A 20160-nucleotide genomic window follows, 5' to 3' on the forward strand; every position below is an offset into this window, starting at 1 on the left:
AAAAGCAAGGATAACAACAGAGGGGAGAACCTGTTGGAGTTCATTCCATGAGCTAGAGGGGCATCATAGCTAAATGCAGATTTACCCTGTTCAAAGCAAACTTAGGCGACCTTAACCCTTTCAGTTCCACACTAGTACTACTACTACCAAAGGGTTAACCCGTTCACTGCGACAATACATACGCTTAACCCTTTCACTGCCACACGACAAATGGTTAACCCTTTCACAACCACACTACAGAAGGTTAACCCTTTCACTACCACACTACAGATGGTTAACCGTCTGTAGTGTGGTAGTGAAAGGTTAACCTTCTGTAGTGTGGTAGTGAAAGGGTTCAGGACCAGCCAGTCACTAGAACGGGTTCCATAGGTACCAAAATTCCATTCCAATACTGATGTAGTATAAGGAGGTAGCTTACCAGTAATGATGTAGTATAAGGAGGTAGCTCACCAGTAATGATGTAGTATAAGGAGGTAGCGTACCAGTAATGATGTAGTATAAGGAGGTAGCTCACCAGTAATGATGTAGTATAAGGAGGTAGCTTACCAGTAATGATGTAGTATAAGGAGATAGCTCACCAGTAATGATGTAGTATAAGGAGGTAGCGTACCAGTAATGATGTAGTATAAGGAGGTAGCTCACCAGTAATGATGTAGTATAAGGAGGTAGCTTACCAGTAATGATGTAGTATAAGGAGGTAGCCTACCAGTAAGGGCCTTAAAAATAGCCCCGTCAGAGAGGGCCAACCAACCTTCTCATAAAGGACATGATGTGTGAGTGTCGTATCTATCTATCTAATAGTGGTGAATCTGAGGGTGGTGTCTATACATTACATCACCATAGTCCAAGACTGATAGAAAACTGCTTTGACAACTAAACTTAAACCAAATCTTAACATTTGGTAATTTGGTAAAAACAACAGTTTGATTTGTATTGTTGAATATAGGCGTGGCCTACAGCATGATGCCTAGTTATAACTCACGGTAGGCTTGGATTGTCTTATAAAACTCAGTATGCAGCATGTCAGCGCCTCTATTCTGAACATGCATAGCGTATTTCCTCTAATGAGTTACAAGGAGTTGACCAGCTCGGGCTGGTTTGTTTCTACTTGTGTATGTAAGGCTCCTAATGTTGGCATCTCTCTCTCTCTCAGGCATGTGAATCTGTCTTGGACCAGAAGGGACATGCTGTTGGGAAGACCAACGGCTGGGGGCAGAGGGCTGCTGTCTCAACTGCCTGCTTCAGACCAGTTCTCTACGTCATTCTGCACCAGACAAGCATGTGAGTTAGGGATGGGCATGAGTAATCCATTACTCCAGTGCTCGCTGTTTCAACTCAAGTCCAGTGGTTTTTGAGGGTGCTCAATCTTTTTATTTAGTTCCCACCAAGTACGTCCACCAAAAGTGCTTGTTTTTTCCACTGAAACATAAAACTCGCTCTGAAATTCCACGAGGCGTGAGTTGTTGCAGGAAGTTGGAAGCTGTGGAGCATGGGTAGTACACTTAACGTTAGTGCAAAAAGTTTGTTAGCTTAGCGTTATCTAAAAGATAAAAACATGTTTGAGCATTTCCAAAATGTTGCCCACTTTGTGTAGTGTTCATAGACTAGTATTGATATGGACATGCCGTTCCATGAGCAGAGAGGCCTATTGCAGACAGTGGCGAATTCTCCTGGAAGCCAAGGGAAGCCTGGCTTGCCTAGAATTAAAAAATAATAAAAAAAAAAATTATAAAAAATTATTATTTATTTTCTTTTTTTAATAATTTACAATAATAAACAAATCATTATTTTTCATCTCTGTGTTATAATAATTTTCTCCCTCCTGGAGAAATTAACCAAACGAGCGAAACTGTGCCCACTCTCTCTAACACTTGGCACTGAGGCAGCCATCCTGCCCTGGAGGCTCACGAGATAAAGCTGTGAACGAGGTTAGGAGTAGGATGCCAGGCTGTTTTTTTTTGGTTTATTCATCCTATTACCTCATTATTAGCCAATAAGATTCGAGCTGGGTTGGGCTTAGCTCCTTAACACGCCCCCAGCTTGGTTCTCTAGGTAGGGGCAGAGTGACGCAGTCTGCGTAGGGGAATATATGCTAATTTCGCGTCTGGCCATAGTGGCCAATCAAATCACATTAACACTTTCAGTGCCACGAGGTGGCGCCAGAGTTAGCGCTTGAATGCCACCATCGGCGCCAATGTTATCGTTAATATCGCCTAATCTATGTTTTAAATTATGGCTATGTGTCTAATCTGCCCGTCGCTTATCAAAGAATCCTTTTCCAGTTAGTGCTGTCAAGGCAGATTGGTTTTTTATCGCTTCATTTCAGCTCAGAGGCTCCAGAATGAACTCTGTTAACCCCATCCATTTTTTATTGAGTCCATTCCAAAATCCCTTATGTCATCTGGGAGACGATAGGGGGCGCTTTTTTCCACATCTGATTGCCGGCGGCGCTCGGGTAGACTAGGGTAGGCTCGCGTGATGCAATATGATTTCAGATCGCTAAAAAAAAAAAATCTGAGAAATCTCGTGAGTGGCTTTCAACGAGATATTAATAATTCAGAGAAAACTCGTGAGTGGCATAGAACACCACAATTGTACACCACAGATACCACAAATTCTTCTATGAAAGAGAGACATCAAGAGGTTTTGTTTCAGATTTTTATCATCAATTACTAACGTCCTCGTATGAAACCCTCCATCTAGACTCAGTCTGGAGGAGGGATATACCAGACCTGGAGATAGATTTTGACTGGCAAGAAGCCTGGGCAAATGTTCGACTTGCATCAAGGAACCCGGACCATCAACAAATCAATCTTAACTATATTCACAGGACATACTTAACTCCTATAAGACTGAACAAAATGGGTCTTAAACAAGACCCCAAATGCTCCTTATGTACAAATGGGGACGAGGGGACATTTATGCACATGTACTGGGACTGCCCACCAGTTAAGATATTCTGGAAAGAAGTGACCCAGCAATTATCAAATCTCTTAACTCTGAATATACCTGTACACCCCTCTGTATTACTGCTGAATGATGTCTTTGAGTGTGCAGTACCTCCACAGCTAAAGAGATTGGTTTTATCTGGTATCACAGTGGCTAAAAAGCTGATAGCATCACGATGGTTTCAACCGGAAAAAATTTGCCGGAAGGTCTGGATTCTTACATATCTCGATGTGATTTATCAAGAAATATCTACAGCAAGAATTTTGGGTCTCAATGAATCCAAAATGACAATGTGGTTAGAAGTGGTGGAGAGAATAAAAGCTAGCATATAATGGTAGTGTCTGGTTAGGAACAAGTTATAATGGATGGATTATCCAATGGGGGGTCCGGGAGGGGGGGGTACGAGCTAGAGCATATGTGTGTAGGGTATTAGATAGCAGGTATTAGGGGTATATCCTGTATAAGACAATTAACTAAATGGTGATTTCATTGGATGTGCACTGTTAAGTAATGCTTGTATATCTTATCGTGTGTTGTCATGTTTGTTTATGTGTTTGTTTAAAAAATAATAAAAAAATAAAATACAAAAAAAGAAAGTGTTAAAAGCAAACGTGACCAAACGTCTTGGCCTCGCGAGATGAAGCACCACTTTGGCATAATTATGCAATGAAGCATATAGCACTTTATTAGCACTTATTTTTCGACCTTTACTGAGGACCAGCAGCCAGCACAGCACACCACTGTGGATATTATGATTTAACAAATCTATCTGTCCAAGAGGAGGACCACATTATTGACCAGGTAAGCACTGAGCAGCCTGACTAACTAACTTTCTAACTAACGTTGGTTATCAGGCAAGCTTGTAGACCCTTTCATGACTGCAATGCAAGCCAGGGGCTGGAATACGCAGTCACTTATTCCTCCATAGTAGCCAGGTTAATGTGCACCATCAAGCACTGCTTAAAAGCTAGCGGTGGGTCCAAAATATATCGGATATAAATGTCAAAGGTACCCAGCATTCCATTAGGGTTTCACACACACATGTGGTGGGGTTTGAAAGCTCGGTGTTGCTAATAAACATTTTAAATCATTTTTATAAACGAGTAAAACTGAGGCTGAGCTAGCCTTCGCTAAAATGGCTGCTTCCGCATTTTACAGTAGGAGCGCTCTGATGGCTGGGCACGCCGCGCACCAGACACGTGAAGAATGAATGAATGAATGAAAACTTTATTTAACAGATTGCAGAATGGGTACAAATTACAATACAGTACGGCTCAATACACACAATTATTAAGGGGATGCAGACTAGAGAAAGACGTTTGTCTTGTCTTGTTTGTCTAATAGACAGTCTCCTCCCCACCGCATGTATATATTCTCTCCCGGCCGTATGTATATTTCTCTCCCACCCACCCACCCCCTCCTAATGTACAGTCACCTCCCCATCATATATACTCTGTCAGGATCTATGGGTAACAGTACTGTATATTTGAATATCGTATATGTCACAAATGTAACAGTACTAAATACCTGTATGTCATGTATGTCCCTATGCCATAAATGTCATGATGTCTTGTATGTCATAAATGTCACTATGAATTGAAAATGGGGGACCCTGATGTAAACACGACAAACGTCTTTCTCTGGTCTGCATCCCCTTATAAAATTGTTTGTATTGAGCCGTACTGTATTGTACCCATTCTGCAATCTGTTAAATAAATAAAAATAAAGTTTGACTGGCCGCCGAGCCATACTGTACATGGTGACTGCTTGACTTAAATATAAAATAGATATATATAATAAAAAAAAATATTAATAAAAATATTTAACCCATTCTCTGCCACCACTTTGACCATCCTAAACCATCCTCTGCCAGCGCTATTTGTCTATGGAGATGTTCACCTTCTTTGCAGGGCTATAACTTTTTTAATTGTATTGCTAAATTGACATTACTATGGCCCATTCAACATCAATTATCTATCGTTCAGGATGTAGGAACGTTTTACTTTTTCATTCACACATTCATACTAAAATACCGTCTAGAGTATAAATATGTTTTTATCGTTTTCTGCAGTATTTCATAGAACGTGAGATATAGGCATAAATGCATATATTAGATTATCAAATGCAGTTTGATACCGATCCATGCTATATTAAAAATGTCAACTGTACATGGTCCTAAACGTCATGACTGATCATCTGCGGGTGAACGGGGGGGGGGGGGGGGGGGTCGTTTATAATTCAATGACCGACGTTAAATGATTTATGTAGTATGGGTGATATATTGATCAGAGCAGTTTGTATCGAAAATGATAAAGAAAAACGCTGAAACTCACGTCATTCTCCTCATAGCGTTGGGCGATGAGAGTGGAGCAAACAGATCCCAATTATGTGATGTTGATCGATGCGATCCATTTCCGGTTTGTATATTACTAATACACGTCCAAATCATGTTGATTATTGAGTTATGGCAAAGATCCATATCCACGGTGTCTGTATTGAGCCCCGGGACGATAAACGAGTGGCCGGACGAAATTAGGGGACGGACCGAGCTCCATCGGGCACTTCCGGTTTGGCAACTCGCCGATCGGCCACCAGGTGGCAGTATTGAAGTGTTGCAGAGTTGTGCTGGCTCAGACAGCATCAGCCAAGACTCCGTGGGTGAAATATGAATACCATGACGAAAATATGAAATATTGATCTCAAACACGCCTTACGGCATGGCGGCGAAACCGGCCTTAACACGTGATTGGCGGAGAATGGGTTAATAATTGTTTAAAAAAAAAAATACAAAAAATTGGCATCCCCTGTTATTTTACCCACGCCACGCCACTGCTTGCAGACAGAGTGGAGGTAGTGTAATTATTACAAATGGTAACTGACTGTTTTGACTGACAATTAAGCAATAATACACGAGAACCGGTGGAATATCATGAATATTGCCACGGGTGTGATGCGCCCGTAGAAAAAATATAGGATGAATACAGACAATTCTAGGGTATTTTATATCGATTTCAGTGAACTTTGCGTAGAAAAATAGTTGCTATGGAATTTCAAATGGAGTAGGCTATCAACCAGCTTGGCAACGCAATTGCTATGGAATTTCAAATGGAGTAGGCTATCAACCAGCTTGGCAACGCAAACGAATGACGTATTAGTCTAATCTAACGTACCCGTTAACTATAAACAAGTGGATAGATGTAGAGGACGGGCCTACATGTAACAGTATTCATAAAAACAGCATTATTAGACATGCCAATCCAACGAAAGATGAGTTGGATGCGCTGGAGGAAAGCCGCAATTAATCCTTCAACACCACCAATTCGATGGCCGCATTGAACTGGAACTGTCCGAGGTGCTGATGACTTTTTCCGACTTTCGCTTGCATTAGACTCCTCTATATCTATCCACTCATTTATAGTTAACGGGTAAGTTAAATCAAACGTAATGTTGTCCACGGAGTAGGTCATGTTGACAGTTTCCGTTTGATTAATGGCAGTTGAAACTTTCTACAACATTCTAAAGCCAGCGCAGTGGTATATTCATGGTGATTTAACCGTGAGTGTATCATGAATATACTCACGGCTTAGAATGCTCTCGACCAATCACAATGCTTGGTCGGACCTACATGTTGTATAATACGCATTAAGCATTGGGGATTCTCAAGCACTACTCAAGTAATTTATGCCCATCCCTAATGTGAGTCTGGGCCCTTTCTCACTCACTGCTCTGTGTCGAATCAGACCCGGCTCGCATCAGAAAAGGGTGTGTCTGTCTGAGTGAGAACGCTGTCCCCCGTCCCCGCCCCCCGCTGATTCGTCCCCGGGGGCGCTGAACCTGGACCGCTGAAATAGGTGGTCTCAGGCGCGCACTAGTGGGGGCGGTTAGGCCTGGCAATTTTGTTTGCCATTGCTATGTCTATACATTGTTCGAATGCATTTATTTCTATTAGACCAGTGGTGCCCAACCAGTCGGCCGTGGTCGACCAGTAGATCAATGACATGTAATATAATTGCCACAAGCGATGGGATAATGTTAGCTTCTGAACAGGCTAGCTAACTAGCGTTAGCCGTTAGCCATTGCTGTATACTATACTTTCTTGTTCGAATGCATTTATTTCTATTAGACCAGTGGTGCCCAACCAGTCGGCCGTGGTCGACCAGTAGATCAATGACATGTAATATAATTGCCACAAGCGATGGGATAATGTTAGCTGGGTTATATTGACAAAGCTTGACAACAGAGGTTCAAATATAACTTCATATGTATTGGCAATTTGTTCATTATATCAGCATCCAGAGTCCGCAGTCGTGTTACTGTTAAGACATTCCTGTTTACATTTTCGAACGTGACATCATCGCCTACGGCAAGCGTAAACGCTCAAAAGGCAAACCGTAAACAGAACCCGAAGCGAACCAAGACTGCAGTGTGTACACAAACTAGAGGGGGGAGAGGGGGGGGGGGTTCGCACTCTGACCCGGAAGGAGGGCGGTACGCGACCGGAACGGACAGAATGAGTGAGTGAGAAAGGGCCCTAACAGCCTGATGAAGTTCTCAGAGTGGCTAAACTATTGGCTCTGTAAACCCACTAACTGAGTATATAAACCCCCCACATGTTGAGTTAGAGGTGGTTGCTGTCACTCCACCCTACAAACCTCTCCACCAGCACTCTATATTTGTCCTCATTGTTGTCTGTGATATTACTTACAATGGAGGAGTCATCTGAGAACTTCTGTTGTATCCCTAATGATCTGTTATCTCATCATTGTCATCTCTCTCTCATCTCTTTCTCTATCCACACAGCCAACTCCAGTGTTGGGGAGAGCTCTGCGAGGGAGAGCCTGATGGGCTTTGAGGCGGGTTCAGAGTGGGGCCTTCACCAGGCCCAGCAGAAGATCAGGGAGCTGTCCGTTACCATTCGCATGAAGGAGGAGCTCATCAAAGAGCTCATCAAGACCGGTAAACAACCCTAATCATCTCTTCAGATAACAGTACTATCATTTTGATCTTCTCTACAATCTCTTTGATCTTCTCTACTGTCTCTTTGATCTTCTCTCCAGATATCAGTACTATCACTTTGATCTTATCTACAATCTCTTTGATCTTCTCTACTATCTCTTTGATCTTCTCTCCAGATATCAGTACTATCACTTTGATCTTATCTACAATCTCTTTGATCTTCTCTACTATCTCTTTGATCTTCTCTCCAATCTCTTTGATCTTCTCTCCAGATATCAGTACTATCTCTTTGATCTTCTCTACTATCTATTTGTAAAAAAAAAAAAAAAAAAAAGCTTTCTTGTTGTTGATAGCATGTGTCCTGTGTCTGTAGGGAAGGACGCTCAGGCCCTGAACCGGCAGTACAGCCATAAGATCTCTGCCCTGGAGGCGGAGGCGGTTCAGGCGCGGCAGGAGCTGCAAGAGGCGCAGCGGCAGCTGCAGGACCTGGAGAGACAAGAGAGAGAGACCAGCGCTCCGGACAGGACCAGGACTCAGGAGTGTCGCAGGAAGATAGCCGCTGCCCAGAGCAAAGTCCAGGTCTGACTCCCCAGTGGATAAACGGCTTCAAGGGAATTGCATTGCTATGGGAACAGCTTGGGCTGCAGTTGATTTCCTGTTAACCCTTTTAAGCCCGATCGGAAACCGGGCCGAGATTTATTTAACCTCTTCCGCCCGTGTGGTCCGGGAGGGGACTGTCTGACAAAATTATTGTTTTTTTTTATTCAAGTATAAACATCATAACCATGTCACAACAGCAGTTATAATGTATATTATCATCAATACGTTAGTTTACCAATAGGTTTAAGTGTTATTAGATCGATTTTAGTTTTAGTTTTTGTGTTTTGATCGTGAGAGTTGGCCATTTTGAAAAGTTTACCGTCGGTAATTGTAGTAATTTTGGGGCCTTTTTGAAGCGGACATCCATAGCTTTCAATGAGTGTTGAAATTTTTCAAAACGACACTTCCCAAAGGCCTCTATGGGGCTTCAAGCAAATTACTTCTGTATGAATTTTTTTTATATCTCTTATTACTTGGGATAATATACCACAAAACTGAACACTATTGGCATATATTGGACCGCAGTTAGTTTGTCTTCCCTATTTTGAGCATTTAGCAACAATCAGATTTGAAATCAATTTCAAAATGGCGGCACTCTGGCAGGAAGAAGAAACCTACTGTACATACAGTAGATTTCATTATCTGTTCTTATGCACGCCTGGTGATACTAAATCCAAATTGAACTCGGTCATTTGAAAGATAAGATTTGGCACAATCCATAAATGTGTGAATTGGCTATAATAAGGTAATTTATAAGCCTGCTATTCTATATTCTATAATAATATTTCAAATTGCATTGGTCCGGATGGGACAATTCAGTACTGTATCTACAAAACCTTCTGTTTAATCTTCTTCCCTTCATTCATTTCCTTAGATTTGTACACGTGATCTCAAGAAGGTACTGAACGAGCTCAGTGGCAGTTTTTCATGTCTGGTAATTTTTAGCATGGTGTTATTCACTCAAAGATGCAAAGAAAAATCATAATTCATATTCTCCTTTGTTTCATCACAATTTAAGCAAGCCTAGTAATAGACACAATATCTCTGACACTGGGAATACATTCACTGAGGTCCATAGATGTCCCTAGATACCAAGAACATCAAATGGACCTTGTAGAAGTGGAGCAATATTCCATTTACTTAGGTATGTATTTTAGGCGGATTTTCAGAAAATAGGGCTCCGGGCTTAAGAGGTTAACCTTGTACTAATAGATCAATACAGTCTAACCCCATCAAAACAGCAGTCGAAGTGTATATTTTCAGCACTACTTTGTTTAGCAATGATTTTAAGAGCTATTAGCTAAATATGAGCTTATAAAAATCTCTGCGCATTGCATCGGAAATCGGATGATTTAGACTGTAGAACAGGAAGCACTCATGAAATAGTTTTTTGTATTTAATTTTTTTATTATTTTTTAAACAAACAAATAAACAAACATGACAACATAAAATTAGATATACAAGCATTAATTAACAGTGCACATCCAGTTAAATCACAATTTTTTAATAAATGTCTTATACAAGATATACACCTAATACCTGCTATCTAATACCCTACACACATATGCTCTCGCTCGCTCCCCCCCCCCGGGCCCCCCCTTGGATAATCCATCCATTGTCATTCGCTCCTAACCAGGGCGCGTGAATATTAAAGGCAACCAACTTGTGTTCGGCTTTTCTCTGATTGGCCCCGCCCCCACGCGCAGGCAAGCGCAGTCGTCCCACGTCCCAAATGAAATCCAAGGAGCGCAAGCGAGCGGCAGCGCGGGCAACCAACTTGTGTCAACCAACTTGTGTTCAGCTGCGGTAGCAGTGGAGCGCTATGAAATGCGCTGAACTAGAAAGCGTAACGTTATTATGTTTCGCGTCACTGTACACCAGATTCACTCGTGTATAAACAAAGCCCATACAGTTATGAAATGCGCTGAACTAGAAAGCGTAACATTATTATGTTTCGCGTCACTGTACATCACTTCAGCTCCAGCAGCAGCAGCAGCAGCAGCACCGTTGTACTACCAGATTCACTAGTGTATAAACAAAGCCCATACAGTTATGAAATGCGCTGAACTAGAAAGCGTAACATTATTATGTTTCGCGTCACTGTACATCACTTCAGCTCCAGCAGCAGCAGCACCGTTGTACTACCAGATTCACTAGTGTATAAACAAAGCCCATACAGTTATGAAATGCGCTGAACTAGAAAGCCTAACATTATTATGTTTCGCGTCACTGTACACCACTTCAGCTCCAGCAGCAGCAGCAGCAGCACCGTTGTACTACCAGATTCACTAGTGTATAAACAAAGCCCATACAGTTATGAAATGCGCTGAACTAGAAGCGTAACATTATGTTTCGCGTCACTGTACATCACTTCAGCTCCAGCAGCAGCAGCAGCACCGTTGTACTACCAGATTCACTAGTGTATAAACAAAGCCCATACAGTTATGAAATGCGCTGAACTAGAAAGCGTAACATTATTATGTTTTTCGCGTCACTGTACATCACTTCAGCTCCAGCAGCAGCAGCACCGTTGTACTACCAGATTCACTCGTGTATAAAAAAAAAAGCCCATACAGTTATGCTCATATTTTGGGCATATTTTCCCCGTACCTGGTTCAACTAAGTCGATCAAGAATCCCATTATCCAGATTCAATTAACCCGATGTTTGAATCCGGGATTTTCCTGTTCCTCGAAGGTGGATTCAGTCTCGTTCATTTGAACCAGACTTGAGACTCAGGATAATTGCGCGCGCCCGCCTCAGCTGAAAAGACAGCAAGTGTCGATAGCAGAAATCCTGATCTTCTAACGGCATTGATTGATTGATTTAAAACTTTATTAACAGATTGCAGAATGGGCGTGCCTGCTGGCAGTATAGGCTTATGGAATGAATAATCAAATGAGATCTTGCTAGCGAAAATAATTAGTTCAGCTCTTTCAGAATAACGATAAACAAGCCCAAATAGTATATCTAATTGATACGAATTATATCATGAGGATATCTGTATGTGCTTAGGTATTATGTACTATATAAATACATGGTTTCCAAAGAGAGGCTTGGAGGGAGGCTTGCAGTTACACTATTAATCAGGTTTTAATCTGTTTCAGGTCTAATCCATACATGCATTGAATTGATTACCATTTGGTTTATACCAGTGACACCTCATGTTCATCATCAGATAACAGTGCTTGAAAAGATAAATGCATTTTCTCAAATTCATTCATCAAAAACGTCAAAGGCTCATTCAATTTATCAAGTCACGTCATCAAATCCATCAAACAGCGCATCTCCTCATATATTTTAATCCCAGTTACAATATCACAATAACGTGTGACACTGTCACAGTGATACAATTAAATACTCCACAGATTCAGATTCCTCATAATTCATATCCACAATCCGCGCATAGACGCTTCAGCTTGAATGAAACGCATCCGGGTGCTCCGTTAAGCAAATACACAGCGAAGAATATTAAACTAATCAGAGCCAAACACCCGATAGGTTTCATTCATTAAAAATATCCCAGCGGGATTCACATTTGCAATGATCCGTTTAGTCCGTTAAATAACTGTCGCGACTCGCGAGCGCCGTATCCGTATAAATATGACGTGCATTATATAGGACAAAGTAAATTCATAGTGTAACTGAGGGGTACAATTCCCTGACTGTATTGATAAGTATGGTATCATTAAACCACTACCGCTTTATGTACTTTAACTACTGGCCATACAGTACACGATATCTAAATATGATGAACACTTTCCACAATGAAATCGGTTCCAGTCAAAGGTAATAATCAAATATTTAATGGAGCAAAAGGTACATAGAATATTTATCTTACATTTATCATTTGAATGCACTTGTAAGGCAAATGAGTACTCGTAGGCAAATCAACACTGAATGTCCAATCTCTGGTTCCGCAGGAAGCAAGTATACAACCTGGCTCTTAGGGAATTATAGCTATGGTACACTTAATGATATAGCGGGATATTCTGGAGGGGGTCCTCCCGGTTGTAAGCCGGTAGGGGGGGTAGGAGAGCCGTCGGTAGTAGACCGTCTGGTCAACGATATCTATGGAGACTTCAAGTACAGAAGACAGTGCAATAGACTCTTGATCCGCAGATGAATACACCTTGGTTCTCTTGTAGGCTGTAGCTCCACAATGAAGAAGAAGCTAGGCGACCTCAGTCTCTCTGAGCGCCGACTCAACTTGACTCCTCTCGGGGGTAAATCCAACACTCACAGGCGTCGGCGATTATCCGCTCCACAAATCACAGTACCAAAGCAAATATATATTCCAGCCGCATAGGGCTCAGCAGTCGTCGGGTAGGTAATCCAGTGTACATGTCCCTCGGTCCTCGCCTAGATCTCCTCGGATGAAAGCGCCATGTGGTCGGCCCAACCTGGATAAGACTCTAGATAACACGAGGAAGCGTTGGAGATGCTGGTCACTTTAGAACTCTAACCGCACGATGCACCATACACGATAGACTATTATTACTTGATAGAAATACGTCGCACTCGACGGTACAGTGCCAAACTCTGACAATTCAGTTATTAATTCGCACGAGGTCTCAATGCTATTCTAAGGCCAAACAGGCCATACTTCACCGCACGTCGTATCGTGGGTGAGGCTTCATGTTCTGTTACTAAGTTGGGAAGAAGGGTAAGGGACTTCTACATTTACTTGCGCCATATTTATATGCACGGTGAACAAATAGTGCCACTCTCATTTCGGTAGCCGTATCCCTGAGCGGAGCCGGGGCTAGTACGGACATGTCTTGTCGGTACCTTTGAACTTGACGCCAGGGGCTGGTCCCCTGGCGCCTGGTCCTTTGTCCAATAAGAGAATGAACTATTATGGGCTATAGTAGGCTAAAGGGATATTCCGTGTATATGTACAAGGAATATACAAGGGATATCAACGATATACAAATACTATTCAATATATATCCATAAATAAATATATATATTCGGTTTAATCTGATCCTTCGTAACAGCCGCCCCTAATTAGTCCCACCTAATTAGCTAAGCAGAGACAGATTAACCGCACTGTCCACTACTCAATGTCCGCTGTGAGGGTCAGTCAGTTCACAAAGTCATGGGGTCATGGTCGTCATCGATAGTATCGGGGAGCCTTGGCAGTTCTATTAGCCTCGCCACGGGTCGGGTGTAGGTCCGCCCTTGGACGAGCACTTCAGCTGCTCGGACCTTTCCGTCGGCACCGGTGATCACTTTGCTTACGCGGCCAGCCGGCCACATAGCTCGGGGTAGTGACTGGTCGATAATCATGACGACTGTTCCTTCTGTCAAATTGTCTCTCTCTTTTACCCATTTCTGGCGGGTCTGTAGAGACGGTAGGTAGTGGAGTAGGAAGCTTTTCCAAAACTTGTCGGCCAATACTTGACTGTACCTCCACATTCTTCGGCCGTTCGCTTCTTCAGGCCTGTACATTGTCTGTGGTAGCGCGGGGTCCAGCCGCCCCATCAAGAGTGTGTTGGGGGTGACTGGGTCGACATCTGCTACATCACTTGAGACGTAACCGAGGGGCTTTGAGTTCAATACTCCCTCGATCTCCGTGAGGACTGTCATTAAGACTTCTTCCGCCACGGTCTGGGCCCCAAGCACGGCGTACAGGGCTGTCTTTATAGAACGTACTTCTCGTTCCCAAGTTCCACCGAAGTGAGGTGCGTTCGGGGGATTAAACTGGAAGTCAATCTGGGATGGAGCGAGGTGGGTCTTAAGTTCTGGGCCCATAGCTTGGAAGCTCTCTCTCAGCTCTCTTTCTCCGCCTTTGAAGTTTGTCCCGTGATCAGACAATAATGTAGACGGTTTTCCTTTCCGTGATGTGAATTTTCGGAAGGCCATAAGGAATGAGTCTGTGCTCATGGTTGGAAGGAGTTCGATATGTATCGCTCTGGTGGTCATGCATTTGAATACAATACCCCACCGCTTCTCGGTTCCTCTTCCTTTCTTTATATACAGCGGGCCGAAACAGTCCATACCGGTGGAGTGAAAAGGCTTGTCGCCGAGTCGGAGGCGACAGGGAGGTAGGTCAGCCATCCGGGGTATACTGGGCTGGGCTCGCCACTTACGACAGTCTAGACAGGTTCGCTGGAAGCGCCGCACTGCTTCTCTCCCTTGCAGTATCCAATAACGACGTCTGATCTCCGCGAAGACTCTCTCTGCCCCTGCGTGGTGCACATCCTCGTCGTATTTCTTTATGATCAGTTCTGTGACCTTGTGTCGGCTGTTCAAGACTATCGGGTACTTGACGTCATCCGGTAAGTCTGGGGCTCTCCGCAGACGACCACCCACTCTGATGAGACTATGGGCGTCGCTCTCGGGGGCTAGGTGGAGCAGTCTGCTGTCTGATGGGACAGGCTTTGCTCCCTGTAGACAGCTCATCGGGGAACGAGTCTCTCTGGGCTCGTTGTAGTAGAAGAAGTTCTGCTTCTTCGTAGTCAGCTGCTGAAATGTCAGTCGTGGGCTGAACCTCTGGGTGGTGCCACAGAAATGTCTTTAGCTGCGCACTCTGTAGGGTGAGGCAATCGTCTATGTCGGGGTCTGTGGAGACGAGTGTGTTCAATCCACAGAACATAGGTTTCTTGTTTTCGGCCTCCTCTTTACTCGCCTCCCGTGGGGTGGGTGTAGGCCACTCTTCTTCGGGGAGCTTGAGAAACTCTGGTCCGTCACTGTAGAGGTTGTGACGGGTGAGGTCATCCAGGGACATTCCCCGGGTGATGACGTCAGCTGGGTTGTGTTTGGTGTCCACATACCTCCAGCTCGCTACTTCTGTTAACTCTTGAATCTCGGTGACTCTGACTCCCACGAAGACCTTGTATCTGCACGAATCAGACCGGATCCATGTGAGTACTGTCGTGGAGTCTGACCACAAGATTGTTCTTTGCACCGGGATGGTGAGTTCACGTTGGATTAACGTGGCGAGCTGCGCTCCTGCTAGGGCTGCGCAGAGCTCTAGACGCGGGATAGATTGTTGCTTTCGTGGGGCTATTCTTGAGCGAGCCAGGATGAAAGCAGTATGTATTTCTCCTCCCTCCTCTCGGGCACGCAAGTAGGCCACCGAACCGTAGGCTACTTCGGAGGCGTCGCTGAATACGTGCAGGTCCATCTTGCATGTCTCTGGCCTCACTGTGGGTGGGAAGTAGCTGCGGCGTATGTTAACACCTGGGAGTGAGCGGAGTTCCGTCTCCCACTCTCTCCATGTGGATGCAAGGTGTTCGGGTATGGGATCGTCCCAGCCCTGGTCCTTGTCCCATAGCGCTCTTACAATCATCTTTGCCCTGGTGGTGTAAGGTAGAATACATCCCAACGGGTCATATTGTCTGGCGAGTGTTCTGTATACACTCCGTCTGGTGGTCGGTATTGCCGTCGACCTTCCCTGCTCCTTGGTCAGGGGTTTGTGTCTATAATGGAGCGAGTCTGTTTTGAAGCGCCAGACTAGTCCTAGTGTCATTTCTTGGGCTTCTCCTGGGATGGTCGCCATCCAGGTGTCGCTGCCTTGTCCTCGGGGGAGAGGCTGCGCAATACTTGCGGGTCGCTGCTGGCCCACTGCCTGAGATCAAAGCCGCCTTTGATCAGGGAGGCGCGGAGCTTGAGTAGAAGAGCCTCGGCTTCTTCTGGCGTCGAGACGCTTTGTAAACAGTTGTCCACGTAGAAACTATTTGTCACACTTTGTCGGACCTCTTCATCTGCTGCTGGGTCCTCTGCGACGTGTTTTTGTAGTGCAAACGTAGCACAGCATGGGCTGCATGTGGTTCCGAAAGGGAGGACTTCCCATTGATAGATGGCTAGGTGCTCATCTCCGATCCTCTCTCTCCATAGGAACCGCAGCAGGGGCTTGTCCTCCTCCACTAGTCTCACCTGCAGGAACATCCCTTTGATGTCGCCGCTGATAGCCACCTTGTCCTGGCGGAAGCGTAGTAGCACGCCTAGTAGAGAGGGGCCGAGTGTTGGGCCGGGCAAGAGCTCTTTATTCAGATTTTGTGATCCGATCTGGTAGCTGCAGTTAAACACAATACGATCCTTGCCGTTGTGGTGGACCTTGTGGTGCGGCACGTACCATGATTCGGTCGTCTGATCGGCCTCTTTAATGTCAATTTTCCCTACCAGGGATTGTACTTTGATAGACAGGTCGTCTAGTGAGCGATTGTCCGTTGCTGGGGGTAGGCGGTCAATATGCCTTATCTCTTGTATTACGTAATCCCATATACGTCCATATCTTTGGTCTAGTGCTGCTAGAGCCGCGGTGTATGGGGTCGTAGAGGTGGCATAAGCTAGCGCTATGTTGTGCGCTCTGGGCACTTTCAGGTGCTTCAATAGGATAGCATACTTGTGGCGTTCATCAGCTACATCCACCATCATTGTCTCTAAGCACATCCGTAGCTCCGTGTACTGTGCTCGGTTCTCATGGGTGAAGTCTGGAAACGTCGGTGTGCCAATGTAGGACGCCGTGGATGGCTGGCACATCGGTGAGCGTTGGAAGAGAGGCCTCCTAGGCGAGTCTCCTCTTACGCCTCTCGGTGGGCTGGTACCGGCAGGGTACCATGGCCCGCTGGTCCAGGTGCTATTCCTCGGGACTGGTCGTGCGTCATGCTCACCCGTGAATAGAGTCGGGGGTCTGTAGCGCAGAGCCGCGGGGGTATAGCCTGGGCTGTACTGGACCTCCTGGTCCTGTGGAGTAATGTGCTGCTGTCGGGCTTGACTCTCCTCCTCTCCCTCTTCTTCCTCTGTCAGGTCATCTAGATCCTGTAGTCGTCTATTTAGCCTCTCCGCGGTGTACGCCGTTCCTTCCTTGTAGCTGGGTCTCACTGGGACCAGTCGGGGAAGGAGTTCGGAGGGGGGTATAGGCTCTCTCTGGTGGTCGGGCTCAGGGTCGCTTAATCGGTTAGGGGAGGGTGCCCTTGACCCGTGTCTTGACGAGGCCCTGGAACCCCTTGTGGAGGGAGGGGGTGTTGCCCTGGCGATCAGCTGCTCCATTAGCTGCGCTTGTAATCGGTCGCGCTCGGCTTCGCGCTTGGTGAGAGCGATGTCGCGCTCTGCTTCTCTTTGGGCACCGGCAGCGGCACGCTGGGTGTCGGCCCGGTCTCTTGCCATATTCTCTTCCGTCTGAAGGCGTCTCATCTCCAGACGTATACGCTCTTCGTCGCTCCGTTGCTGCGCTTGAATGCGTTCTCTTTCCATGGTAGAATGTTCGCGCTCACTAAGCGTCTGTGCTTGGAGCCGATCGCGCTCTGTGGAGGCTGCTAGGCTGGCGAGGAACGCCTGTGCCAGCATCTTGTCCGCCTCGCTGGGGGAAGACGCTGGTTGAGGTGATCCGCTCCTGGCAGTACTCGTTGGGGATGCGTTCTCCTGCGGGGAGTCCTGGAGCTCTATCTCCTCGGCGCTCTCCTCATCTTGTTCCGTGCAGAGTTCCATCTCTGGAGGGTTGTCTTCCTCCCGGAGCTCTCCGGAGACTACTTCTTCGGTCTTGGCGGGGGGTAAAGTCGTGTCAGTTCCCTCCTGGTCCCCACCGTGAGCTTGGTCAGTTACATTAGAACCCACTAGGGCCTCTGTGGTCGGGGTATCTTGGTTGATAGGGTCGGACATAATTTTACTTTCTACTTTTACCGCGTTTACCGTTTGTAGAAGGCTAGGTAGTATACTGGCAGCGTAATCCTCTAAGTACTGAGGTGGCTGCCGTCTACGCTGCGGGCGTTCTACTTTAGGAGGACCGTTTTGTGGAGTGTTCATCATAGGCCATTTCAATATTAATACCACTATATTAATATTACACTAATTACCCTCCGGCTCGAAGGACCAATTGTAACTGAGGGGTACAATTCCCTGACTGTATTGATAAGTATGGTATCATTAAACCACTACCGCTTTATGTACTTTAACTACTGGCCATACAGTACACGATATCTAAATATGATGAACACTTTCCACAATGAAATCGGTTCCAGTCAAAGGTAATAATCAAATATTTAATGGAGCAAAAGGTACATAGAATATTTATCTTACATTTATCATTTGAATGCACTTGTAAGGCAAATGAGTACTCGTAGGCAAATCAACACTGAATGTCCAATCTCTGGTTACGCAGGAAGCAAGTATACAACCTGGCTCTTAGGGAATTATAGCTATGGTACATTGTTACTCAGCTGATAGAGTTATACCCTTCTTGCTGTCTTGTCGCACAGAACTTGTAAGTCGCTTTGGATAAAAGCGTCAGCTAAATGACTAAATGTAAATGTACACTTAATGATATAGCGGGATATTCTGGAGGGGGTCCTCCCGGTTGTAAGCCGGTAGGGGGGGTAGGAGAGCCGTCGGTAGTAGACCGTCTGGTCAACGATATCTATGGAGACTTCAAGTACAGAAGACAGTGCAATAGACTCTTGATCCGCAGATGAATACACCTTGGTTCTCTTGTAGGCTGTAGCTCCACAATGAAGAAGAAGCTAGGCGACCTCAGTCTCTCTGAGCGCCGACTCAACTTGACTCCTCTCGGGGGTAAATCCAACACTCACAGGCGTCGGCGATTATCCGCTCCACAAATCACAGTACCAAAGCAAATATATATTCCAGCCGCATAGGGCTCAGCAGTCGTCGGGTAGGTAATCCAGTGTACATGTCCCTCGGTCCTCGCCTAGATCTCCTCGGATGAAAGCGCCATGTGGTCGGCCCAACCTGGATAAGACTCTAGATAACACGAGGAAGCGTTGGAGATGCTGGTCACTTTAGAACTCTAACCGCACGATGCACCATACACGATAGACTATTATTACTTGATAGAAATACGTCGCACTCGACGGTACAGTGCCAAACTCTGACAATTCAGTTATTAATTCGCACGAGGTCTCAATGCTATTCTAAGGCCAAACAGGCCATACTTCACCGCACGTCGTATCGTGGGTGAGGCTTCACGTTCTGTTACTAAGTTGGGAAGAAGGGTAAGGGACTTCTACATTTACTTGCGCCATATTTATATGCACGGTGAACAAATAGTGCCACTCTCATTTCGGTAGCCGTATCCCTGAGCGGAGCCGGGGCTAGTACGGACATGTCTCGTCGGTACCTTTGAACTTGACGCCAGGGGCTGGTCCCCTGGCGCCTGGTCCTTTGTCCAATAAGAGAATGAACTATTATGGGCTATAGTAGGCTAAAGGGATATTCCGTGTATATGTACAAGGAATATACAAGGGATATCAACGATATACAAATACTATTCAATATATATCCATAAATAAATATATATATTCGGTTTAATCTGATCCTTCGTAACACATAGGCTGAATATGATTTATTGTGAAAAATCAACATGCACTCTCTCAAAAAATATTGTTGTGCTGGGAATTGCTCCCCTTAATTGTCATCAGATCGTGCCACTGTCCTGATGAAGGCTGAATAGCCGAAACGTTGACGACAATAAAAGCAGAGAAAAAGTGAGTGCGGGAATTGTAAATTTTTTCATCTGATGAATATGATTTATTATCAGCGTTACTGCAGACCTATTATTTTACATTTCAAACGAAGCACAAAGACATAATTCAGAATGGCATAATGGGATCTAGACTGTGAGAAATATTTCAGGAAGGGAGCTGGGATTTCTTTGCGGGGGCGTGGCCATAGTTCATCCAGCTAACTGAAC

The 20160-nt window shown here is 45.1% G+C and overlaps 1 protein-coding gene across 3 annotated transcripts in view; it reads left to right on the plus strand.

The window, feature by feature from the left end:
• Positions 1-20160, plus strand: part of kif7 (kinesin family member 7) — a 71644-nt gene that overhangs the window by 24570 nt on the left and 26914 nt on the right. For all 3 annotated transcript variants that reach the window (XM_084307572.1, XM_084307574.1, XM_084307573.1), the window contains exons 10-12: positions 1154-1281; positions 7750-7905; positions 8279-8484. In XM_084307572.1, the coding sequence (XP_084163698.1) occupies positions 1154-1281; positions 7750-7905; positions 8279-8484 (490 nt within the window). The remainder of the gene's footprint in view (positions 1-1153; positions 1282-7749; positions 7906-8278; positions 8485-20160) is intronic.

Source organism: Notolepis coatsorum, assembly GCF_963971535.1.
Source record: "Notolepis coatsorum genome assembly, chromosome: 2".
Classification (NCBI taxonomy): Eukaryota; Metazoa; Chordata; class Actinopteri; order Aulopiformes; family Paralepididae; genus Notolepis; species Notolepis coatsorum.